Source organism: Xyrauchen texanus, chromosome 6 (assembly GCF_025860055.1).
Source record: "Xyrauchen texanus isolate HMW12.3.18 chromosome 6, RBS_HiC_50CHRs, whole genome shotgun sequence".
Classification (NCBI taxonomy): Eukaryota; Metazoa; Chordata; class Actinopteri; order Cypriniformes; family Catostomidae; genus Xyrauchen; species Xyrauchen texanus.
In genome coordinates, this window is record NC_068281.1 from 17,524,193 (window position 1) to 17,550,887 (window position 26,695).

Below are 26,695 nucleotides of genomic sequence, written 5' to 3' on the forward strand. Positions count from 1 at the left end.
CAGGTGTGAACAAGGTCAGACGGCTGCACGTGCTCCCCTCTTGGGTCCACGGCGCATGGGGCGGCGGCATTCTGTCTTCCCAGGCCTGCGGCAACTGAGAGGGGAAGGTGGCCCAGCCTATATTATGTTGGCTGCGATGCATGCTGTTCTCCCCCGGCAACACATCCTTTGATGCATCTAATTCAGCCGAACACTCCCCACTCTGGTTCTGGGCATGCAAGGATGAAAGTGTGTTCACACATTTGAAGCCGGCTCCCCGAGAAGAGGTGCGCTCTTCATCAGTGGTAATGAAGCATTATTCACATCAGGTGTGCTTCATCCACCACTGTCCAAAAAGGGTTATTAACTATGCAGCTGTTCTGGCTTTTCAGCCCACTCCCGTTGTGAGCCTGGATAAAGGACGAGGCGATGATGATGAGAGGGAGGGGCGGGTTGCTCCACCACAGCCACTTATCAGTGATACAAGATATACTCATACATACTTATAGTATCCTGTTGTAGCAGACTTGGAAAGAACTTCAATGATCTGATAATATTTATAATGAGGATCAAGTCACATATGAGAATGTACCAATGAACTTATCAAATATTAAACATTTTAACCTGTTTCTTACAGATGATGACTGTACAAACCATTTTACACCAAATCAAGTAGCTCGGATGCACTGCTATGTTGACTTGGTCTACAAAAACTGGGTCCTTGGCAGAAAGCCCACCTCCATTCCTCTTGCGCCAATAGTGACTGGTCAAGATACAGATTCCGTCTCAATTCATTGGCTGCATCCAGTCAGTGGGCCACTTGCTCACAGGTAAGGAGTGTACATAACAGACAAAATATGCCTCACAATAATAATAGTTATGTTTTAAGGGTGAAATGTTTAGTTTTCGATGTTAAAATGGAAGGAGTTTGTTTTTTTCCGACCAATGGCAAACTGTGTGCTCGAGAAACCGAACATTTCGGTAAATGTTTTTCATAGAAACTGTGTTGATGTAGTGACACTAGGGGTCGCTCTTGGGAGCCTGATTCACCTTCAGATCTTTTGAGAAAAGGCCAATGAGAAATTTCTCTCTAATTCTTTCTCTCCACTTAGAAATTAGAATCGACTGGGGCCATAAATGCTCATAAAATGCATCAGGGAAGGCGTTCTTTTCCATTCCTATTCTTTCAAGGGGAAAAGACCCAGAGGAGGCCACACCCTACCCTTCTTAGATACCACTACAGTGCCTGTTAGCACACGTACTGGGTCTGACTACAGATTTCTCCGCTGAATTCGTAAGTCAGAGGGCTAGGAGGAAGAGCATCCAGGGTTCACAAGTCGAGAACACAAATGGGAGAAAGAGTTCATGGCTTAACCGACCTTGGAGGGGAAATGCGCTATGCACAAGCGACACACCCAGCCAGCTGTCTGTGTAACGAAACTTTCCTGCTCGTAACTGAAAGAACTTGGGACGAGACCTGCTCAACCCAGATATTGTAGAATCTCACGAAGGTACTGGGTGTTGCCCAGCCTGCTGCCCTACAGATGTCTGCCATTGGCCAGTGCCCACAAGAATGCCACACTTCTCGTGGAGTGTGCTTGAACCTCCAAGGGGGCAGGCACAGACTGGACCTGATATGCTAGCGCAATGGCGTCCACGATCCAGTGGGCAAGCCTCTGTTTGGAGACAGCGTTCCCTTTCTGCTGTCTGCCAAAGCAGACAAATAGCTACTCAGAGTGTCTAAAGCTCTGTGTGTGGTCCAAGTAGATGCGCAAAGCACGCACCGGACACAGCAACGATAAGGCTGGGTCTGCCTCCTCCAGGGGCAGCGCTTGCAGGTTCACAACCTGATCCCTAAAAGGGGTCGTGGGAACCTTGGGCACTGGACCACGTGAGAGTTACCCGGACTGAACTCTAGACACTCTTCGCTGACAGAGAACGCTTGCAGTTCCCCAACCCTCTTCATGGAAGTAATAAATAAGTTTAATAATAAGTTTTATTTATATAGCGCCTTTCCAGAGCTCAAGGATGCTTTACAATAGACAAGCAACAATAAAGGCAGAGGACAAAGACAGCAGACAAAACAACAGCAGGTAGATAACAGTGAAGGTACAGAAAATGAGAAGGTTAGGTAGATGGGGCAGCACCCAGCGGAAAAAAAAAAAAAAATACAGTACAACTTAAGAGTTATGACATTCAGCAAATAAGTGAGTTTTGAGCATGGATTTGAATTCAGAGATAGTGTTAACAGAACAGAGTGATCGGGGTAGAGCGTTCCATATTTTGGGATCTGCCCCCCATCGAAACAAGGCGATGCCGAGGGACGACGAGAAGGCTAGAGTCGGAGGATCGTAGAGAGCGGGTCGGTGCGTAGGGGTGAAGCAGATTACAGAGATAGGAGGGAGCCAAGTCGTGCAGAGATTTAAAAGTGAGAAGGAGAATTTTGAATTTGATACGGTAAACCACAGGAAGCCAGTGAAGATCATGCAAAATTGGGGTGATATGTGCAGAACGCTTGGTGTGGGTGAGTATTCTGGCAGCAGAGTTTTGAATGTATTGCAATTTGGAAATGGAGCTAGCAGGAAGGCCAATAAAAAGTGCATTGCAATAATCGAGACTGCAGTCAGGAGGGTGGTCTTCAGAGAGAAGGCCTTCAGGTCGACTGACCCAAGGGGCTCGAAGGGAGCTCTCCGTATGCCCGAGACCAGGTCTGAGTTGGCCAGTACGGAGCCACGAGGGTGACCTGCTCCTCGTCCTACCTGACTTTGCACAGAAACTATGCAAGTAGGCTCACTGGGTGGAACGCATACTTGCGTATCCCCGGGGAAAGCTGTGTGCCAGCGTATCTGTACCGAGGGGAGCTCCCGTCAGGGCATACCAGAGTGGGCAGTTGGAGGATTCCAGGGAGGCGAAAAGGTCTACCTGTGCCTGGCCAAATCAACTCCAAATAAGCTGGACCACCTGAGGGTGGAGTCTCCACTCTCCACATTACCTGCCATGACAGAGCATCTGCTGTGACGTTGTGGTGGCCCGGGATGTGAGCAGCGCGCATCAACCTGAGTCATGGCTGACTCCAGTGGAGGAGGCGACGGCGGGTTGAGACATGAGACGGGAGCATAAATCATCTTGGCAACAGCCACTGTCGAGGCGTTGTCCGTCCAGATCGAGGCAGTTGATGTGCCAACGCAGGTGAGATCCTGTCCAGGAACCAGCAGCTGCGTGCCCATTGCACATGGCACCCCAGCCGGTCTTGGAGGCGTTAGAGTCACGTGATGTGTGCCGCGGCACCATGCATGCCTCGGATCTGGAGCTAGTTCTGTAGCGGTCACATATGCATCAACCCGAGTAGCATGACCACCGCTGAGGATGCCATATACCCCTGGAGCCTCTGAAAATATTTCAATGGGACCGGCATTTTCCACCTGGAAAAGTTCAGGCAGTTCAGCACCAACTGCGCGCGCTCGTTCGTGAGGCGCTCTATCATTGACACCGAGTCTAACTCAATGGCGAGGAAAGAGATGCTCTGAACCAGGTGAGCTTGCTCTTTTCCCAGTAAACCCGATGCCCTAAATGGTTGAGGTGCTTGAGCACCAGGTCCCTGTGTGCACACAGTAACTCTCGAGTTCTTGGGGTAGTTCAGTATGCGGACGCCCACTTCCCTTAACAGGGCAAGGGCTACCTCTGCAATCTTCGTGAAGACGCGAGGGGACAGGGACAAGCCAAAGGGGAGAGCCCTGTACTGATATACCTGGCCATCGAACGCAAACCGTAGAAAGGGTCTGTGTCGAGGCAAAATCGACACGTGGAAGTACACGTCCTTCAGGTCTACCACCACGAACCAATCTTGATGCTGGATGCCCGTCAAAATGTGCTTCTGCATCAGCATCTTGAATGGGAGTCTGTGCAAGGCCCGGTTCAGAACTGGTCTGGCAAGTCCAAGATTGGCCGCAGCCCATCGCTTAGGAGCCCTCTTGGAGGTCTTCGCAGCTGGCCAAGAAGCGGGGGTGTCCCTCTCCTGTCGGAGGCTCTACGCCGGGGCCAAAAATCTTTTTTGCACTCTATTTAAAAAAAATATCACTGGTTTTATGCACTTTAAAACTGTAAAGCTATTCCCTGTGTCACTGTAGGGAGGGTGGTGTGAGCTGCCAGCTCTGTGATGAGAATGGCGCATTCCATCAATACGCCTATGAGGCCACGTCTCCTCACACCTGTGATTCCACTGAATACTGGACACCAGAGGAAGCAGTGGGTAAGGGCTAAATCATTCTTTATTTTATCTCTCTCTAAATGTATGTTTCAGTGGACAAAACAGTATAACACTTATCATTCTACATTAGGTTTTCTATACACAATTCTACCACAAGCATATGCCAGGTTTAATTTAAGATGTTGACTCCAGCATAATTGATGTTGGAACTTGTGCTTAATCCGTAACACCACTCCATCGTGCTTGATCGGCAACTTAAAAAAAATGTTTTGATAAATGAGGATATAGAGAATTTTAGCCTGGCTTCTCTCTCTCCGAACTTGTGTATTCATACTCAGGTGGATCGTTCAGTTTCCTGTAGGCCAGGTGCGTGCAAATCCAGAGATGTCTGGAAAAAGTTAGGGAATAAATCATTAAATCATAATTGCCAGGATAAAGAACACTCTTTTTGCCATCAATGAATAAAAAAGCCCCTTGGCACAGCTGCGGGTTTTGGTAATATTGGGTGGTGTCCAGAACTGGGCTGTTATAAAAAGCAATGTGTATCCTGTGCAGCTTTTCAACTTTATTATTGATGTAACAGATGTTGCCAATTATTCTAATCTAATCTCATAGCAACTGGGCTGCCTGCTCACTGAAGTGTCATGGATAAGATTTGGCTTTAAAATGTCCACCCAAAATGTGTGAATCCTCCCCTGCTATACTGTCATTTTTCTAAAGTATCATGAGAGGTCAAACAAAGAACCATCCATTTAGGTGGTAGTGAAGAGTGATTCTTGGCTTGGGTTTTTGTTTTGATAATCAGATTGATAAGAAATAAAGCATTCAATTTGCACATAAAAATATATATCTCTAAGAAAATAAGATCTTTGAGATATTAATGATGAATGAGATTTACTTCCATTGGTTCAGGTCAGTAATACATTTCAGCAACCTATTGTTTTTGGTTTATTTTTAAAAATATGATAAAGTGCGTAATGACTACCTAATGTGAATTATTTTGTCAGTCAATCACATCAGAAATACTTTAAGAACAATATGACAACACTGTTTGTGTAATGTGAAATAATGCTTGTGATATTTCTGCAGTGAATCATTAGCCCAGGCCAATTCAATAACAACATATCATACTTAGATATTTGTATCTCATATCTTGTAGCACTTGCTCCCTCATTACCTGTTCTGTAGTCTTAGTAAGTGATTCAAGGCAGCTTTTTGAGAAATCAGGGTTGAGCAGGGTGAACAGAGACCTGGTTAAGGTTGCTGAAAGAACGAAGGATGACACTCTCACAGATCTCGCCGCATTGCTTCTCCCTGCAGGAACATTACACCACATCTGATACAGTCATTAATTCTACCCTGTGTTGAGGCCCTCACTCTGTTTATCTGACCAATTGAGTTTTATGGTTTGCCTTGGCCTGCTGCTGTTTACCTTACACATATCCACACATGTGAGGCCATGCTGGGTGCAAAAGAGGCGCTCCCTTACTCAAGGCCGCTGACTGTCTGTCTATCTCTCTCTCTACCTTAATGTTTGCCACAGAGCTGGATTACAGTTTAATCTATCATAATAAAGCATATTGGAGGGAGCCCTGCAGAAAAACACTCTAAGACCACACTCTTAGACCAGCCTATGCTTCTTTTCTGGTCTCCTAACCTATTCAGGCTGTTCTGTTGGCTGGCTTCAGAAGGGTTCTATGTACTTTTCAGCTGGTCAGACAGGGATACTAGGAGACTGACCTCCTAAACCTGCTGAGCACCAGCATGCCCCGGCTGGGAGACCAGCTAAACCAGCTAAGACCAACATGGTGAATCATGTGATATTTAAGGTAGCACATGCGTGCACCAGAATGGCAAGACAGGGAGACCAGCTTGACAATCTTAAACCATTTTGGCTATGCTGGGTGAACAGCTAGACCATCTTTAAACATCTTGACCTGGCTGAGTGACCAGCTAGACCATCTTAAACCAACTAAGACAGCATGGTGAAATATGTGATATTTAAGTTAGCACAGGTGAGCACCAGCATGCCCAGCCTGGGAGACTAGCTAGACAATCTTAAACCAGTTTGGCCAGGATGGGTAACCATCTAGACCAGCTTAGACAAGCTGAGACAAGCACAGTGAATCATTTGATATCCAAATTAGCACAGGCCAGCACCAGTATAGCCAAACTGCGTGACCAGCTAGACCCTCAAATTCAGCTTTGCCAGGCTAGGTGGCCAGCTAGACCAACTTAACCCAGCTAAGACCAGCACGGTGAATCATTTGATATCTAAATTAGCACATTCCAGCACCAGCATGGCCAGACTGGGAGTCCACCTTGATCAGTTTAAAGCAGCCAAGACCTGTACATAAATACATTGATATACAAATTAGCATCCAAGCTAATTCAACAACAAATCAAACTAATTTCTCACATCTTGTGGCACTTGCCTACTCATTATCAAGACTGTAGCCTCAGTATATACTGCTGGATTTAAAGCTGGTTTAAGCTTGTTTTGTTTAAACTGTATTTAGCAGGAAGGGAGTTAATTTGGCCTGATGGCAAGATTTGTGTGTTTCTTTTGTGTTAATGCACAGCATAATTTTAACAGTACAGCACCAGGGGCAAGCACTTCACAAATAGCACCCAGAGGCACTTGCAGGATTACCTTCTCTGCCTTGCTCCTGTTCTTCAGGCCACCAACGACATTAACTCTTAGTTTAATAAATTATTTTGTGAGCACTGTCTGTTCCAATTAAGGCGCCAATCTGTCTCCCTTGCCAAGCTGCACTTGGGTCTTACGTTCGATTGAGGTCTGGGGAAAAGTGCTTCACATCCATTGCCAAGACATGTGGGTTTTCCCAGACACACTCTCTCTCTCTCTCTCTCTGTTTCTTCTTTCACTCACTCCTTTGTTTCCACAAAATTGTCATAAGATTGAAAATTCTAAAGATTTAACAGTTGTTCATAATAAGCACAAATAATGAGTGTGCACATAATATTTTCAAGTGCAGTGTGCCAATTTTTTGCTATGGAAATGGCTGTTTTAGGACTAATATGCCAGTTTTATTACAGTGAATTATCTCATCCTCCCAGGTGTATGTCCCATTTGCCAAAAAGATTCTTAGCATTTGATGCAAAGTTATGTATGGTATTTTTCTTTTAAGCTTTTGATGATGTTTGCGTGTGTGTTTTTAAAGGGGCCCCTGATGTATACCAGCCGTGTGAACCTAGCATGCAATCCTGGAGTCCTGAGGTCAACCTGTATGAGGCCAACATAACCACACCGTGTCCCCAGACCGAAGGCTGTCTGCTGGAGTTGCGCTTCCTTCACCCTGTGCTTCCTGACAGCTTGACTATTTGGGTCACCTACACCTCACTCAGTAAGTACTATCTAAGCATCTCAGCCTTTTTTCCTGTTTCACGATTTATAACGGACACCTGTTTTTATTTTCCAAGCTCCAGTGTTTTCACTCACATTGGCATATGTTCTTATAGGATAATGTGATGCTAAATATTGAAAAAAACTGCATAAATGGTCAAAAAAAGCATGTGGCTACATAGTGCTCCAATGTTTAAGGAGTGGGTGGAGGACGTGAAACAATAAACCTATGTTAGTTACATTGATATCGTTAACTACTTTGAGTTGTTATGACAGCCAACAAGTGCACAAGTTGAGCCTGAACTAATTGTTACTCCAAACAACACTTACAATAGTCATTGTTCTCAATCTGGAATGCTCGTATTGGTAGTTTCTTACAGAGACCGGAAACAGAAAACAGTCCACCACAATTCAAATCATTATGGCGGTGCCCAGTGCTTTGTAGTGAAAAACTGTGGATACAATACAACCATTTGTTCTTTCATTGTAGTCCAGGGCTCAACAATAAGGATTCCTTGATGACACAGGGGCAGTGTGAGAGCTTCAGTCTAACTGACAAAACATAAAGGGGCCAGTGCTGTGTTGTAACTACACCTTACATTTGTTGATCATGTACAAAACATGTATTTTTCAGACTTAAACAATTGTTGTTATGTGATGTATTCAATATTTCTGTTGCAAATTCAGAAATTAAAAATTATTGTAAATTATTCAAAGTTGTATTACTTGTTCCCTTTACAAAAGGCTTCACTACGATGTTGCGCTTCTAAGCGCTACGGGGAACAGCTTTCGCTGTGAGCCGAGCTGAATAATGTGTGGAACACGTCAATGAACATTGACCGAAATTTATAGCCTCGGCTGATGTAATCATTAGATGCACCTGAGGCCAGGCTATAAATGGATACGTCACCAGGTGTCGTCAGAAACTCTTTTTTCAGAGCGATTCTGTTTCTGTGTGTTTCACAAACCCTGTCAAAACTTTCTTTCCTCTGTTAGAAGTTAGAATCAGTTAGGCAGTGTGCAGTGAACGTTGTTCTCTTCTGTTTAGAAAAAGAGAGAATGACTGAAAGCCGCAAACGGTGCGTGTTCCCCTCTTCCACTCTATAGCTGAAGACGACACACATCAGTTTTTGCTCTGTTTGTTTGGGGGTAAGAGCACGCTGCTCTCGCGTTGCAGCAGGGCGGGTGCGAGCACTGCAATTTGCTTTAACAGGCAGAGTGTGTCGTGCTCGCCTCGCTTGCTTCCGGGAGTCAGCACTCACGAAAAACTTCACTTCACCCCTCCCGGTACCCCCTCGAAGCCCCCCATTCCCGCCACCTCTTGGTGTTTCGGGTTGCAGAGGCTTCCATCAAAATTGGGTGTTTTCGCTGTTCCTGCATCTTATTCAGGACGCGAAACACCCGACAACCCCTCAACAGGAAGTGTTAAAATATAATACCCATCTCAGAGATCCTGGCAGCGTGGAAACTCCTGCCGGATATATTCTTTTCTGTGGGTCTTATAAGGGCGTCAGGATTTAATTCACTCGCCGTTTTCCGTGTTTCAACGGCGTGTTCTCACTACCGTAAACCTTCTTTTTTTGTAAAAACAAAAACTCATTCTCCTGGTTAAAGGGGCCATGGTATGTGTTCCCCTTCCAGAGAGAGAGTTAGGTTATTACACTAAATACTTCCTGTTACCCATGGAGGGTGAGGGGTGGCGTCTGGCTTAGAACTTAAAGCTTGAACTACCCGTGGGTGTTCAAGTCCAAGATGATGCCTGTCAAGACGGTCGTGTCTCAAGCCCTACAACTCGTTTGGCTGGTCACCATCGATCTTATGACGCACTTCTATACTTCATTTAGAAGTTCTGCCACAACATGGAAAGTTCCTGAGGTTCACTTCCGGGGGCGAAGTCTTCCAGGGTCAGGTTCTTTCACTCAGCCTAGCCCTTTTTACCCGCACATTCACAATGCATGATGTAGCGCTGGCTCCTTGCGACTCCGGGGCATCTGCATTCTGAATTATGTAGACGACTGGCTGATCCTAGCGCAGTTCCAGGAACTGGCAGTTCAGCACAGGGACATCGTCTTAGCTCATCTGTTTCTCTGGGGTTGAGGCTCAACGCCAAGAAAAGCGTCCTCTCTCCCACTCAGAACACTGTCTAACGGGGCATCGTATGGAGTTCAACCTCAATGCGGGCACAACTGTCTCCCGCTAGGATTGAGTCCATTTAGATCACCCTGAGCAAAGTCAGGCTAGGTCAAGGTTGCACTGTTATCAGTATCAATGATTTCCAGGTCTCAGGGCGAATGTGTCCACAGTGATCCCTCTGGACCTTCTGCTCATGAGACCGTTTTTGTTGTGGCCAAAAGCCAGGGGATTCTTCCAAGGGCCAAAACCCCTAGGCTAAATAGGGTTACGCGCCTCAGGCTTTGTTCCCTTTCTATGTGGTTCAGACCCCGGTTTTCTGCCTTGGGTCCCATTCTAGGTGCGTCTTGTTGTCGCAGGCTGCTAACGACAGACGCCTCCCTGATGGGCGGGGTAGCGACCTTAAGTGGTCGTCCAGCTTAAGGGGATAGGAGGGTCGTCAGCTCGGTTGTCACAGTCACTGTCTCGGGTTGATAGCTGTATTTCTGGCCCTGAAATACCTCCTCCTGAGGCTGCCATGTCTTGGTGCGGGTGGACAATGCAGCGGTAGCCTCTTACATAAATCATCAAGGAGACCCACGTTCTTGTCAGCTGTATTTCTGACACGTTGGGTTCTCCTTAGGGCCCAGGGCAAGCTCCTGTCACTCAGGTCAGTTATATCCCTGGATGCCCGTATATGGGAGCAGATTTACGGTCCAGACAGAAAATACCAACGGGGGAGTTAAGAACTCCACCCTAAGGTAGTAGTTGCCCAGAGTTCGCCAGCAAGGGTTTTTGCCTCTTACTGATAGCACCGCGCTGGCCGAACAGGGCTTGATTCTTGGAGCTAATCTCTTCCCTCGCCCTTTGGCGATGCCGAACAGGAAGGATCTTCTGTCTCAGGCACAGGGCAACATTTCATCCCTGCCCCAAATTGTGGAATCTTTCATGTTTGGCCCCTAAGGGTACCAACTGAGGGACACAGGGCTCTCTCCTGAGGTTATCGAGACCTTTTTAAATGCCGGGCTTTTTCCACTTGGAACAAGTTTGGGTGATATCTTAGGGCAGAAGAGGACCTCTTCGCCTCTATGAATAGCGCAATGTCTCCTCTACTTCTCCTTGAAATCACCCAGCCCCCTTGGGTCTGGACGTTAAGACACATACATGACCAAGAATGCGTCTGTATGCATTTCTTTCCCCGGTTTCTTTGCTCCCGGGAGTCTTGGCAATGTTCACCAGCAAGGGTCTTGCCTCCTATTAATGGCGCTGCGCTGGCTGAACAGGATATGGTTCTCGGAGTTAATATCTCTCCTAGACGGCTCGCCTTGGGCGATTCCGAACAGGTAGGACCTTCTTTCTCAGGCTCAGGGGACATATTCATCCCCGGCCCGAATTGTGAAACCTTTCATGCTTGGCCCCTGTAGGGTACCAACTGAGGTTCACAGGGCTTTCTCCTGAAGTTATCGAGACCATTGCAAGTGCTAGGGCTCCCTCCCTTTGAACTGATCTGGGTAGATTTTACAGGGCAGAAGAGGACCTCTTCGCCTCTGTTGATAGCGCAATGTCTCCTCTACTTCTCCCCGAGTCACCCAGTCCCCCCCCTTGGGGGTGCTGATCGTGGTGGCGCATACATGGCACAAATGCGCCTGCATGCATTTCCTTCTAATAAGTTCAATTACAGAACCAGCTAACTGCAGTTTGCTTCAGTTCTGGATTTTCGGTGGAAAGAACTGTCAGCGGGCACTTGCCTCGCCACTGCCAGGTTCTAAGTGGCTTCCACTTCGGCTTGCCACACCTTGGTGGGCGGGGTGCCCTCTAAGAGGCATCCTTGCTAGGACTTCTTCATAGGGTAAGAGTCAGCGTTTGGTAGACTTCTGACTCTCAAGATGGTTTTTCATATGCAATTACGTCTCTAAGGAGACTTGGGTACCTACAGGCTCTGTCTCTTTTGCCGGCCTGTTTTGAGTTGCCCCAGGTAGGACCAAGAGCATTCTTTGCACCCTCACCCTGACTACCTGCCCAAGGTGCCTTTCTCGACCCTTGGCCAGTCATTCTCTAAGCCTTCTGCTCCCTGCCGTTTGTAAATGCCGGAGCAGCTAAAGACTACTCAGACTTTGTCCAGTCTGTGCCCTTCAGAATTATGTCCACCGCACTTGCTAGTGGCGTAAAGTCAGGGCAGCAGTTCTTCACTTTGAAACCGTGACCGGGTTGTCACTTTGGGTGAGGGACCTTACTGCCCGGGCCTACGAGGCGCACGGTCAAGCTTCGCCAGTAGGTTTTAGGGTGCACTCTTCCAGAGGGCTCTCCTCCTCTAAAGCCTTGGCTAGAGGTCTCCCTCTGCAGAAAGTTTGTGGTGCGGCAGGTTGGTCCTCTCCGCGCACATTTATTAAACTTTTATAGTTTGGATGTTCTTGCCACTCTTGGCTCTTACGCCCTTGAGTTGACACCGAACAAGTTTGTGGTGCGGCAGGTTGGCACTCTCCGCACACACTAATCACATTTTATGGGCCCATGCCTAAACAAGTTTGTGATGCGGCAGGCTGGTCCTCTCCGCTCACATTCATCAGTTTTTATGACAAGTTTGTGTTGCGATTGGGTTCTCTTCGCACACATTCATCGAACTTTATGGGTTAGATGCTTTGCTACACTGGGCTCTTATGCCCTTGAGTCGACATCTCAACTCATGCCTGAACAAGTTTGTGATGCGGCAGGCTGGTCCTCTCCGCTCACATTCATCAGTTTTTATGACAAGTTTGTGCTGCGATAGGGTTCTCTTCGCACACATTCATCGAACTTTGTGGGTTAGATGCTTTGCTACTCTGGGCTCTTATGCCCTTGAGTCGACATCTCAGCTCATGCCTGAACAAGTTTGTGATGCGGCAGACTGGTCCTCTCCGCACACATTCATCAAAAAATTTATGGTTTAGATGTTTATGCTACTCCGGGCTCTTATGCCCTTGAGTCGACATCTCAAGCTCATGTCTGAGACCTCTCACGTTTTTGTGAGTACACTGCACAACCGTAGGGGTCCGGACAGCCCCAAGTGCGGCGGCGTGGGTATTGCGTTCCCCGTAGCGCTTAGCAGCGCAACATCGTAGTGAAGCCTTTTGTAAAGGGAACGTCTCGGGTTACATGTGTAACCCTTTTTCCCTGAAAAAGGCGGAACGAGATGTTGCGCTGCTTTGCCGCACTGGGACGTCCCAGGACTGCTCTTCAAAAAGAAGTATCTGACGACACCTAGTGATGTATCCATTTATAGCCTGGCCTCAGGTGCATCTAATGATTACATCAGCCGAGGCTATAAATTCCGGTCAATGTTCATTGACGTGTTCCACACATTATTCAGCTCGGCTCACAGCGAAAGCTGTTCCCCGTAGCGCTTAGCAGCGCAACATCTCGTTCCGCCTTTTTCAGGGAACAAGGGTTACACATGTAACCCGAGACGTTTCTATTTCATGCAAGCCAACAAACAAACAAAAAATATTTAATTCTGACACAAAAAACATGTTTCTTTAAATGAATAATTTTAATGGTGTAAAAGATTGTTAGTGTGGTATTAGTTTTGTTATTGAAAATATTCACAGGGCAAGTACAAATCTAAACTACTAGTCCAACTGGGCCAGCAGCAGAAACGTCTCGGGTTACATGTGTAACCCTTGTTCCCTGAAAAAAGCGGAACGAGATGCTGCGCTTTGCTAAGCGCTTTTGGGAACAATCCTGCATTGTGACCAGCTGTGAATATGTGTGTAACGCGTCAATGAACATTGACCGGAATTTATAGCCTCGGCTGGTGAGATCATTAGACGCACCTGTGGCCAGGCTATAAATAGACGCGTCACCAGTGTCGCCAGATATCTTTTTCTGAAGAGCAGTCCTGGGATGTCCCAGTGTGGCAAAGAAGCACAGCATCTCGTTCCGCTTTTTTCAGTGAACAAGCGTTACACATGTAACCCGAGACGTTCCCTTTACAAAAAGCTTCACTATGATGCTGCGCTTTGCTAAGCGCTTTTGGGAACGCAATACCCACACCGCCGCACTGAGGCTGTCCGGACCCCTACGGTTGTGAAGTGTGCTCACAAGAACGCGAGAGGTCTCAGACATGAGCTTGAGATGTCGACTCAAGGACGTAAGAGCCCGGAGTAGCATAAAAATCTAAACCATAAAATTTTATGAATGTGTGCAGAGAGGTCCAGCCTGCCGCATCACAAACTTGTTTAGGCATGAGCTTGAGATGTCGACTCAAGGACGTAAGAGCCCAGAGTAGCGTGAACATCTATACCATAAAATCTGATGAATGTGTGTGGAGAGGACCAGCCTGCCGCATCACAAACTTGTTCAGGCATGAGCTTGAGATGTCGACTCAAGGACGTAAGAGCCCGGAGTAGCATGAACATCTAAACTATAAAATCTGATGAATGTGTGCTGAGAGGACCAGCCTGCCACATCACAAACCTGCTGCACAGGGACCCCTCTAGCCAAGACTTTAGAGGAGGCAATCCCTCTGGTGGAGTGAGCCCTGACACCTACTGGCGAAGCTTGACCGCGTGCCTCATAGGCCAGGGTAATAGCATCCCTCACCCAATGTGACATAGTCTGCTTGGTAGCGGCCTGCCCCCTGTTGCGGCCCCCATAGCAGACAAATAATTGCCCTGACTTACGCCACTGGCTAGTGCGGTGGACATAAGTCTGAAGGGCACGGACTGGGCAGAGTCCATGAAGTCTTTCCTGCTCCGGCGTTAAAAACAGCAGGGCGCAGAAGGCATCCAGAGTGACAGGATGTAGTGTCGAAAAAGGAACCTTAGGAAGGTAGTCAGGATGAGGATGCAGAATAGCTTTGGCCATACCTGGGGCAAATTCTAAACAGGCCGGCAAAACAGACAGAGCCTATAGATTCCCAATCCTCTTAAGAGAGGTAATCGCCAAAAGACCATCTTGAGAGTCAGAAGTCTGTCAGACGCTGACTCTAGAGGTTCAAAGGGGGTCTCAACCAGACCCTCCAGGACTATTGCTAAGTCCCATGAAGGAGTTCTGGTCCTAACAGGAGGCCTCAGTCGCATGGCTCCACGAATGAAGCGAGCGAGTAGAGGATGCCTCCCCAAAGGCACCCCGTCCATCAAGGCGTGGCAAGCCGAAATGGCAGCCACATAAACCCTGAGAGTAGCGGGGCATATGCCTGCTGACAATTTTTCCTGCAGAAAGTCCAGAACTGAAACAATTTGGCAGTTAACTGGATCTGCACCATGTGAACTGCACCACTTTTCGAAGACACCACATTTATTGGTGTAGATTCTTCTGATAGAGGGAGCCCTAGCACTAAGAATGGTCTCGATAACCTCAGGTGACAGCCCTGTGTCCCTCAGTTGGTAACTTCAGGGGCCAAACATGAAGTTTCCACAATTCGGGCTGGGGATGAAATATCGTCCCCTGCGCCAGAGACAATAGGTCCCTCCTGTCCAGATTCGCCCAAGGCGAGCCGTTGAGGAGAGATATCAGCTCTGAGAACCATACCCTGTTCGGCCAGCGCGGCGCTATCAGTAAGAGGCAAGACCCTTGCTGGCAAACTCTGGCCAAGACTCCCGGGAGCAGAGAAACCGGGGAAAAACGCATACAGACGCATTCAGGGCCATGTATGCACCATCACGTCCAGACCCAGGGGGGCTGGGTGACTCAGGGAGAAGTAGAGGAGACATTGCGCTGTTCATAGTGACGAAGAGGTCCTCTTCTACCCTGTAAAATCACACCCAGATTTGTTCCACAACCTAGGGGTGGAGTTTCCACTCACCCGTTGGTATTTTCTGTCTGGACAGTAAATCTGCTCCCACATAGAGACATCCAGGGATATAAACTGCCCTGAGTGACAGGGGCTTGCCCTGGGCCCCAAGGAGAATCCGACATGCCAGAAATTTAGCTGACGTGAATGTGGACCTCCTTGATGGTTTATGTAAGAGACTACCGCTGTATTGCCCACCCGCACCAAGACATGGTATCCTCTGGAGGAAGTATTTCAGGGCCAGAAATACTGCCATCAACTCGAGACAGTTACTGTGACAACCGAGCTTACGACCCTACCATCCCCTTGAGCTGGACGACCACTTAAGTCTGCTACCCAGCCCGTCAGTAAGGCGTCTGTCGTTAGCAGCCTGCGATGACGAGACGCACCTAGAGCGGGACCCAAGGTAAGAAACCAGGGTCTGAACCACATAGCAATGGAACAAAGCACACGGCACATAACCCTTATTAGCCCTAGGGGACTGGCCCTTGGACGAAATCCCCTGGCTTTCAGCCACAACTGAAATGGTCTCATATGGAGCAGGCCCAAAGGGATCACTTTGGACGCAGACGCCATGAGACCTAGTATTTGCTGATACTGGTGAACAGTGCAACCTTGACCTAGCCTGAATTTGCTCAGGGTGTTCTGAATGGAGGTGATACAAGCGGGAGACAACTGTGCCCGCATCGTGGTTGAATTCCATATAACCCCCAGATAGGTGATTCCTGGGTGGGAGAGAGAACGCTCTTTGACGTTGAGTCTCAGACCTGGAGAAACCAGATGAGCTAAGACAATATCCCTGTGCTGAACTGCCAGTTCTTGGAGCTGTGCTAAGATTAGTCAGTCGTCTATGTAATTCAGAATGCGGATGCCCCTGAGTCACGAAGGAGCCAGTGCTGCATCCATGCATTTCGTGAATGTTGAATGGGTGATAGGGCTAGGCCTAATGGAAGAACCCGATACTGGAAGGCTTTGTTCCCAAAAGCGAACCTCAGGAACTTCCTGTGCTGTGGCAGAATTCCAATATGGAAATATGCATCCATGAGATCGATCGTGATCAGCCAATCGTAATGTTGGCGATGTATCTGCTGTAATAGCCTGACTCATTCTCTGGAAGGGGAACACGTTCATGGCCCCTTTGACCAAGAGAATTTGCAGCTCTTTCCACAAATGCGGAGGGCGGTGTGCAAATTTAATTCCGTAGCCTCTTTCTAATGTGTTCAGAACCCACATAGAAAATGCCTGGCAGAAGTTTCCACGCTGCCAGGTTCTCTGAGATGGGTATCAATTTTGACACTTCCTGTTGAGGGGATGTCGAGTGTTCCGCATCCTGGATAAAGGCAGGAAGCAACGGTACACCCAACTCTTTGTTGGAAGCCTCTGTCACCCGAAACACCAAAGGCGGCGGGAGTGAAGAGGTTTCGTGAGGGTATCGGGAGGGCCAAATTGGATGGTACATGCGCCCCGTCCCGAGAGGAACCACCCCCACAAGGCTGGGTACAAGATCGTCAGGGTTTATTTCTTTTATAAATCACGACCCTGATGCCCTGCTTCGGGGGCTGCTGAGGGCGAAGAGCCTGTCCCCAGTCTTTACGAGGGGGATCACGACTGGGTGGCCGACGGCCCCGCCCCCCCTGAGTGCGGAGAGGAAAAAACTGCCCGAAGGCTTCCTCGTTGGTTTTCGCCTCCTGGAATCTGGAGATAACCATAATCATGGCGTCTCCGAAGAGACCGGAAGGCAAAACCGGGGCATCGAGTGGGAAAACTCTGTCCTTATCCTTGATGCCCGAAAGGTTAACCCATAAATGCCTCTCCGTGCTGACTAAAGCGGACATAGACCGACCAATGGCACGGGCTGTCTGCTTGGTCACACGGAGAGATAAATCTGTGGCCCGACGAAGTTCAGAAAAGGCTTCTTCATCGAGTTTTGCACCCGCACTCAGGTCTTTCAGTAGGTCAGCCTGGTACGCCTGTAACACGGCCATGGTGTGCAGCGCAGCACCAGCCTGACCTGCCGCTTGATAAGCCCTCCCCACTAGCATGGAGGTAGTCCTGCATGGCTTTGTGGGGAGAGCGGGTTTCTTGAGTGATGATGCCAAACCCGGTGAGAGATGGCCCGCAAGCGTCTCTTTGACCGGCGGCATCATTGAATACCCCCGTGTCTCAGCACCCACGATAGTTGAGTATAAAGACGTCGAGGGTACGTGAACACGGGAAGTATATGGGTTCCTCCATGAGTGAGAAAGCTCGTCATGGAGGTCATCAAAGAAAGGAAGGGACTAATATAGCGTTCCCTTTTTCTGTTTTCTTTTTTAATTTTTTTATTCTTATATTATTATATATTTTTTTTTTTTGGCTACCAGACAGAAATCTGTCTTATAGTTTGAGGGGTGTGTCTCTTGTTCGCGTGGCCAGTCTAGCTGTAGACTGGCCACAGCCCGAGGAACCACCTCGAGTAATTTCCCAGCCACTTTATTATTATGCGTGAAATGGGGGTTCAGCGCCCTCCTCGTGAAACGAAGAGGCGCCGAGGTGCGCTTCAGATTACGAGAAGGATCAGCTGGATCTGGAGAGAGAGCGAGCGATAGGGACGGACCCGTCGCAATGCTCTTCAGCCAGATATATGCGAGAGCCCCACGATGAAAGAGTGGGCGCTGACTCCCGGAAGTAAGCGAGGTGAGCGCGAAGCATTTCGCTCGAAAGTAGATCGCAATGCACGCACTTGCCCTGCCACAACGTGAGAGCAGCATGCTCTTCCCCAAAACAAACAAAACTAAATTGATGCGTGTCCCTGACAGTCATAGAACGTTGACAGGGAAACAAGCATTGTTTGCTTTGCTTCTCTGACATTTTTCCACCTTTTCTTTTCTATTTTATATATATATATATATATATATATATATATATATATATATATATATATATATATATATAGAAAGAGGGAAAGGAGAAAAAGTTCACTGTGCACTGCCTAACAAATTCTAAATCCTAGCAGAGGAAAGAAAGTTTCTTACAGACACACAGCACAGTATGCTCTGAAGAAAATGGATCTGACGACACGCTGTGTCTATTAACGTGTCTATTTACAGCCTGGCCACAGGTGCATCTAATGATCTCACCAGCTGAGGCTATAAATTCCGGTCAATGTTCATTGACCTGTTACACACATATTCACAGCTGGTCACAATGCAGGATTGCTCCCAAAAGCGCTTAGTAAAGCGCAGCATCATAGTGAAGCTTTTTGTACAGGGAACAATACTTACGGATGAGGGCTGTTAGTCATTTTCATTCAATATTATATAAAATAATAAATAATAGCATATGTTGAGATTATATTACTTTTGTATTTGAATCCATTGTTCTATTTTTCCATAGATAGACAGGCAATCGCTAATATCGTGTTCATTCTGGAAAATGGCGAGTCGGTCCACACAGGCCCTCAGCATGCTTTCTGTGATATTCCTTTGACGCTACATGTCCATACTATTGAGAAGGTCAAGGCCATTAAAATCTCCACCTTTGACAAGAAGCTTGAGATTGATGCTGTCCTGCTGTCCTCACGGCCCCAGAATCCAATCTGCTCTGGCTGCCGCCCACTTCTCTACAGAGTGCTCAGAGAACCTCCAATCAGAGAGGACCAGAGCCCCGTCATCGTCAGACGGCCCACATACACTGACAGGTAAGAATATATACTGTCTCTGTATACTATACGATACAATACTACTTAAAGATGATACAGAATTTGTTATTTTTTTCTGATAAAGTATTCCCTTCCCTTACAGCTTATAACTATACGATATTTATAGGTGATTTATCTGAAAAGGATAAACAATGTGGCTCTGTGATGATTTCAAAATATTGCTCTGTTTGTTTGCGCATCCTGCCCTGCCTGACACAGAAATATTGCTTCAACCAATGTTGTGGATTTGAGGCGGGAATATTTGATTGTTAGAATAATGGAAGACGAGGAGTGTATATAAAAATTTTACAATTCCATCTGTTGCACCTGGTGGTACAACAATTATAAAATAATTACAAAAATGAACTTTAATATTATGATGTATTTTTTTATACGTGAGTCGATTTTTGAGGGGATATAGTTCAAAAAATGTGTTAGCAACTGGCACACATTATTCAAAAATATTATATATTTAACAGAGTAACGGAATACATGTAACAGGAATACATATTTAAAATACAAAATATAAGTATCTGTATTCCACTACAGTTACAATTTAAATAATTGGTAATTAGAATACAGTTATATTGAAAAAGTATTTTGATTACTGAAGATTTGATTACTTTGCATTTTATAGTCATTTGTTTCATTTAATATTTTGTATTTTCATATGGAAAACATATATACATATAAATGATGCGATCAAAAGTGCATTTGAACAGCGATGAAACATTTTCTTATGATGTGTTACATTCAAATGTGCAGACAGAGAAGTAAGTTTAAAGTAAGTTTGGAGCAGAAGAAATAGAAATAAACCTTGTGTAAATTGTCAGCTTTACGCTAAGCTAAATTGCTATTTCTAGCCATTTAACATGCACTTGTTACGAGGCACGATCATGTTTTTTTATCAAGAAAATTCACGTTGGATCATAATTTTTTTTTTCTAGTAAGACCTTTGATATTAGGGCAAAAATCTTTTTCTTGATAATAATGTTTTAATTGCTTTTTTCTAAAAATATCTGAAAATCCTTGAAAAAAGATCAATTTGATTTATCTTGTTTTAGAAACAACACTGCATAAGATATTTTGGTTTTTCAGAGAAAGAATTTTAAACATGTATATTTTGTCTTACTGTACTGGCAGAGTTCTTATAGTCAGAACAAATAAAACAAATCTGAAGAAGTAATCCAAAGTATTTTGAATACATTACTGACCGTGGGTAATCTAACGGAATACATTACAAATGACATTTTACAGCATGTATTCTGTAATCTATAGCGGAATAAATTTCAAAAGTAACTCTCCCAACCCTGTAATTATATATATATATATATATATATATATATATATATATATATATATATATATATATATATATATATAATTTTGTAGTATACTTTTTAACCTAGTGCCTGAAAAATAAATACATTGATAAATAAAACATCTTTCAACAGCCAAAACAATAAGAAGAATTACAAGTTTGATTTTGTCATTTCATTAGCCATTCATTTTACATGGAAAGTTAAAGTATTGATGCAGAGCCAGTTTTGGATCTGTTCCTGCCACATTTAATTCAGCTTGTTCCAAGACAATCTCATCAACAGGGCATTGGATTAAAGACTTGCAATGGGTCAAAATGTTCAGATATTAATAGTGTGGATCAGAGATTGTAAAATCTCGAGAAAAGTTCCTTCCACCAGCTCTGTAAGCTCAATAATAATAATTAAAGAAAATAAAAAAATAATTGAGTTATGTGGATAGGGAAAGATGAGACAGAGATGGATTGGATATAAGAGCAAGAAAGACAGGGTTAGAATAAGACTCTGAATTATAAACCAAATGTTACCGCTTTACCAGTAGAAACACTAAACACCTGTGGCTGTTTATAGCTGCTCTGAAATCTTTCCTCTCATTTGATAAAGGTACGGAGTATAGTTATTGTGTGGTAAATCAGAGACCTGTCAATTGGCATCTTGAGAAAGAAATAAGGAGTGGAGAGGAAATGGGAGTGGGAGTGTACTGTAGGTGATTTTGTTGGAGGTCTGCAGCAAAACAAGCCATAACCTCCAGACCATTCATCTTGTTCTGCAATTGCCAAAGAAGAATTTGACCTCAAGTGTGTTGTGTTCTCCCTGGATGGTTATTCTTCCTTCTGTTTGAAAGTGTACCAAAATTTGCCAAATTAATGTTTTATTTGTCCAAAACAAGTCTTGTGCTGTAGGCAACTGGTGGTGCTACCAGGAAAAGAGTTACACGACTACTAACCTACATTTTGAAAGTTTCAAAGTAGCTTGAACCCTAACACTGGGTGCTACAAAGAGAGAAATAGGGCTTTACCTTATCACTTACACAGAATCCTTCATTGGATCTCTCTTTGGGACCTCAGAACAATAGCTTAAGTAGTCTCTCTCTCGTTCTCTGTCCCTCAAAGTAATCCATAATTAATAAGGGTAATTTCTTCAGTAACAAGACACGCTGGAGAAAGTAGATGATGCTCAGTTTGTTTGGCATCCTTTTACTACCGGACGGAAAACGATTGAAATCAAACAAGCCTTGGCAGTCATGGGGAGACTTTATATAGGCTTGTTGCATCAGATCAGGTCGATAGGCCTAGCCCCGAAAACAGAAGGTACACAGTGTGACATGCAGCAATACCCTAAGGTTATTTCCATTTTTAAAAAGGTTAGTTAATAAGGGCAACATAAAAGTACTCCAGATGACACTGATGGTTAAATCCATATCTTCAGAAGTTATATGATAGGTGTGTGAGAAACAGATACATTTTTAAGTGTTTTTTATTTTTGTTTATTTTTTATTATTCCCCTCTCTGCTCAGTCAATCTCCACTTCACATTAACCTCCCATTCTTCTTCTTCTGTTTTTGGTGATTCACATTATTTGTGCATATTGCCTCCTAATGGGCAGGGAGGTGAATTTATTATAAAAAAATATCTTAAAAATGTATTTGTTTCTCACCCACACCTATCATGTCTGAAGTTCCCCTTCTGTCGCTCTCTCCACGTTGTGTCGGAGAAGCGACACTAGGGGTCTCTCTTGAGCCACCGAATATACCTCTGATCTATGAAAAAAGCCATTGAGAAGTTGGCAGTCAGTATTTGCATACCCCACCCCCGGACATACGGGTATAAAGGCAAGGCAAATACTAGAGTTCATTCCGAAATTTTCTTCGGAGCCGATGGTCGTGTATGCAGTCTGCTGCGAGTTACACACACCAAGTTTCTGTGTATTCCTCTGACGATCTGCATGCTGTTGGATTTGACGGCGCATAACAGCGACTTTCTCCTATCCTGTGCACGGCTGTGCATTGTTGCCCCTGGGCGCTTCGACAGCGCAGATAAAAACTCGAAAGAGTTTCTTAAAAGAGTGATTTTATTTAAAAGAGTAATTTCCTCTAAAAGAGCAAACACAGTGAGCGTTGAACGTCCTTTTCAGGACGCATCTTTATAAAGATGCCGTTCCACCGCTGTTTAGTTCCTGGATGCGGTAGAGTGCTCTCCGTTTCAGACGGTCACAGGCGTTGTCTCGTGTGTCTGGGTAGCGATCACACCGAGGCTGCGTTTGTGGATGGTTCATGTTCTCACTGCGAGAACATGACCATGACAACGTTGCGGTCGTGACTTGTTTTCAACCGAGAACAAGCCTCTCCAGCCGGCCCTCACATTGCTCCTTCTTCCCACGGGATTGAGGACGGTGCGAGTGGCGCTCGAGGTGATTTGGGGCGGCAGCGGGTGCGGCTCCGTCGAGTACCAGAGACCCGCGGACCACGGGCCAAGGCGCTCAAAGAATTGCACGTGGGTAGCCCTGATCCCGCAGGAGCTGCGCTCAGCGACCGACCTCGTCCTCAGAGCCACGAAGGTCACAGCGCAGACACTCGGGCAGGCAATGGCCACCCTCGTGGTCCAGGAACGACACCTGTGGCTGAACTTGGTCGAGATGCGTGAGACCGACAAGACTCGCTTTCTCGACGCCCCAGTCTCCCAGTTCGGCCTCTTCAGCCACACCGTCGAGGACGTTACCCAGCAGTTCTCCGCGGTGAAGAAACAGACGGAGGCGATCTCCCAGATCCTGCCCTGCCGCAAGTCTGCCGCCTCGGGCCATGCCCCGTCTGCTCGCCAAGGTTTGTGTAAGCACGACTTAATCATCAGGTTCCTAAGATGCGCCCGGAGGTTAAATCCCTCCCAGCCAAGCCTGTTCCCCTCCTGGGACCTCTCGGTAGTCCCCGCGGGCCTCCAGAGACCTCCCTTTGAGCCGCTAGAATCAGTTGGACTCAGGGCCCTCTCTCTTAAGACTGCCCTGCTGATCGCGCTCACCTCCATCAAGAGGGTCGGAGACCTGCAAGCGTTCTCTGTCAGCGACACTTGCCTGGAGTTCGGTCCGGCAGACACTCATGTGATCCTAAGACCGCGACTGGGCTACGTGCCCAAGGTTCCTACCATGCCCTTCAGAGACCAGGTAGTGAACCTGCAAGCGCTGCCCCGGGAGGAGCCCCATCGTTGCTGTGTCCAGTACGTGCTTTGCGTACCTATCTGGACCGCACGCAGAGCTTTAGACACTCTGAGCAGCTCTTTGTATGCTTTGGGGGACAGCGGAAAGGAAACGCTGTCTCCAAACAGAGGTTTTCCCACTGGGTAGTAGTCACCATTTCATTGGCTTATCACACTCAGGCCGTGCCCCCCCTTTGCGGGTCCGAGCTCACTCGACAAGGAGTGTTTGTCGGCACTGGCCAGGGGTACCTCACTGGCAGACATTTGTAGAACAGCGGGTTTTTCGACACCTAACACCTTTACGAGATACTATAATCTCAGGGTTGAGTCAGTTTCATCCCGTGTTTTCTCAGGTCCGAGCCAGTAGAACTCGGTAACACGCTGATGTGCTGGCCGGGTGAATCGCTTGCATATAGCGCCCTTTCCCTTGTTTGAGGTAAAACTGTGTGTCTTTTTTCCCAGGAGATTCCACTCAACCCGAATCCCTGGTAGATTCCTCCCTAGCCCTCATGGGTCCGCAGTTCAGCGGAGGAACTTGCAGACCCAATCCACTGCCGGTACTCAAATCTACCCTGTACTGGAATAGGTGCTCCACAGGTTGAGGACTCCGATACCGTCCCCTTACGAGCGTACCTGCGTTTTCCTTGGGTACGTTTTGGCTGCCCTTCGGTCGCCGTGTGTAGCAACTCCCCCTCGCTGAGGCAGGATCTACCACCGCGCCACTTCCACGTGTCGCCTAAAAACACATGTGATGTATTCACCACTTTACCTCCCTAGCTGGGTAGGGGTGGTCTCCGCAGGGTCTTTTCCCCCTGAAAGAATAGGAAATTGGGTAAGACCCCCTTCCCTCAGTGCGTGTAAGGGCCCAGGCTGTCTATTGCTCTATGCGAGAAACATAGAGAGAAAAGAGGCCCAGCCAGGCTTGGCCCGTTCCCAGGTTGGCAAGCGTCGCCTTGTTCCCCTGTCAGGGTAACCAAAAGGATTCCAACGACTTTTGTGGGGCATTGGGGAAGGGTACATGTAGTCTGATACAGCTGGTCGTCTGGCACGTAAAAAACACCTGCCCACTCCTGTGTCAGACCACGTACACGGCTCAGCGCATGGCGTAATTTAAATTGGACCCCTAGTGTCGCGTCTCCGACACAACATGGAGAGAGTGACAGAAGGGGAACGTCTAGGTTACGAATGTAACCTCCATTCCCCGATGGAGGGAACGAGTTGTGTCCTTCCCGGCAACGTCGCTGAGCCGAGCCGCTGTAGTGGCCGGACCATTTCTGGCTCCTCAGAAAAATCCTGAATGAACTCTAGTATTTGCCTCGCCTTTGTACCCGTATGTCCGGGGACGGGGTATGCAAATACTGACTGCCAACTTCTCATTGGCTTTTTTTCATAGATCAGAGGTATATTCGGTGGCTCAAGAGAGACCCCTAGTGTCGCTTCTCTGACACACGTCTCGTTCCCTCCATCGAGGAACGGAGTTTACATTCGTAACCTAGACGTTATGGATCTAACCACTGAAGTTGTATGGATTACTTTTATGCTTCCTTTATGTGAATTTTGGAGCTTTAAAATTTTGACACCCATTCACTTGCATTATGATAACCTACAGAGCTGAAATATTCTTCTACAAATCTTAATTTCTGTTCTGCAGAAGACAGAAAGTCATACACATCTGGGATACCAGGAGGGTGAGTAAATCATGAGAGAATTTTCATTTTTGGGTGTACTACTCCTTTAAAGCAACAAGCCACGAGAAGCTATGCATTACAGTGATTTTACAATTACTGTAAAACACAGGCTCTTGTGCTTTTATAAAACATTGATGTTCAATACATGATCTGATATAATATTGAAGGGATAGTTCAAAATTATTTTCTGTCATAATTTACTTAACCTTATGTTTTTCCAATCCTGTATGAGTGCATTTCTTAAGTGGAACAAAAATGGAGATTTCAGGCATAGCGAAAGTTAGGGTCTGACAGCCTTAGTCAACATTCACTATAGAAAAAGATGCAATGTAAATGCATGAATGACAACATTCTGCACAATATCTTGTCTGATGTTGCACTAAAGCAAGTCAGAACTATACATTTTATAATGTGCATTTTTCGATGCGTTTTTATGTGTGTTCCCAGTGACGTGCAAAGGGACATACAGTATAAGTACAGGATCCAGGTGGACTCGGATGGTTTATTCAGTGAACTTTCCCCAGCACTGGTTTACACTCATGGAGAACATTTCTGTGGTGACAGCTCACTTCAGGGGTCAGTATAAACATACTGGGTCTGGCAGATGCTTTTCATGTTGTGTATTAGTCATTTTAAATAATATCTCATATTTTGGAATTTCTGGTTACTGACATTCGTGTTTTGAAGCATAACCAAAGACCTTCCACATATTTAATATCTGCAAACCTTGGCTCTGATCTCTCTCTCTCTCCCCCACAGGACTGAGCAGTGTGATGATGGAAATATTTTAGGTGGAGATGGCTGCTCCAAAAAATGCCATGTTGAACAAGGCTTCAAATGTCATGGTGAGTCACACTCACAAAACAAACACTCACGCTCTTCATTCCTGAGAAAGTTGGCCTTGAGACTGTAAACAGAAATAGCGGAAGACTTCAACAGGTCAACTATCAAGAAAATACACCAGGGCAATAATCAAAAACTAAACAAACTTTGCTGTAGATTCTGATTCCTCTGCTACTGTTTTTCAGTCAGAATGAATTAGTCACGGTTTCAGAATGATATTGAGAAGGGAAAATATATCTGGTGGTCTCCAATAAAGGTCAACCGATTTTGCCTATGTGGATAACAAAGCTGGTGGAAAAGGCCTATGTTGATTTATTGAAATCAACATTAACTCAAATGCAAACATATGATAATCATAAATCTACTTTTCGGAGAGCTCTTTTTTATTACCTTACTCTATCAAATTAAACCCATCCATCCATCCATCCATCATCAACCGCTTATCCTGTGTACAGGGTCGCGGGGGGCTGGAGCCTATCCCAGCTAACATTGGGCGAAAGGCGGGGGACACCCTGGACAGGTCGCCAGTCAAATTAAACCCACCAAAAT

The 26,695-nt window shown here is 46.2% G+C and overlaps 1 protein-coding gene across 1 annotated transcript in view; it reads left to right on the plus strand.

Annotated features, from left to right (window-relative positions):
• The window catches only part of LOC127645023 (pappalysin-2-like), a 125,451-nt gene that overhangs the window by 31,715 nt on the left and 67,041 nt on the right, over positions 1-26,695 (plus strand). Inside the window, exons 5-10 of the mRNA XM_052128517.1 lie at positions 617-809; positions 4,107-4,228; positions 7,372-7,554; positions 18,808-19,111; positions 25,751-25,879; positions 26,063-26,148. Of these exons, the coding sequence (XP_051984477.1) occupies positions 617-809; positions 4,107-4,228; positions 7,372-7,554; positions 18,808-19,111; positions 25,751-25,879; positions 26,063-26,148 (1,017 nt within the window). The remainder of the gene's footprint in view (positions 1-616; positions 810-4,106; positions 4,229-7,371; positions 7,555-18,807; positions 19,112-25,750; positions 25,880-26,062; positions 26,149-26,695) is intronic.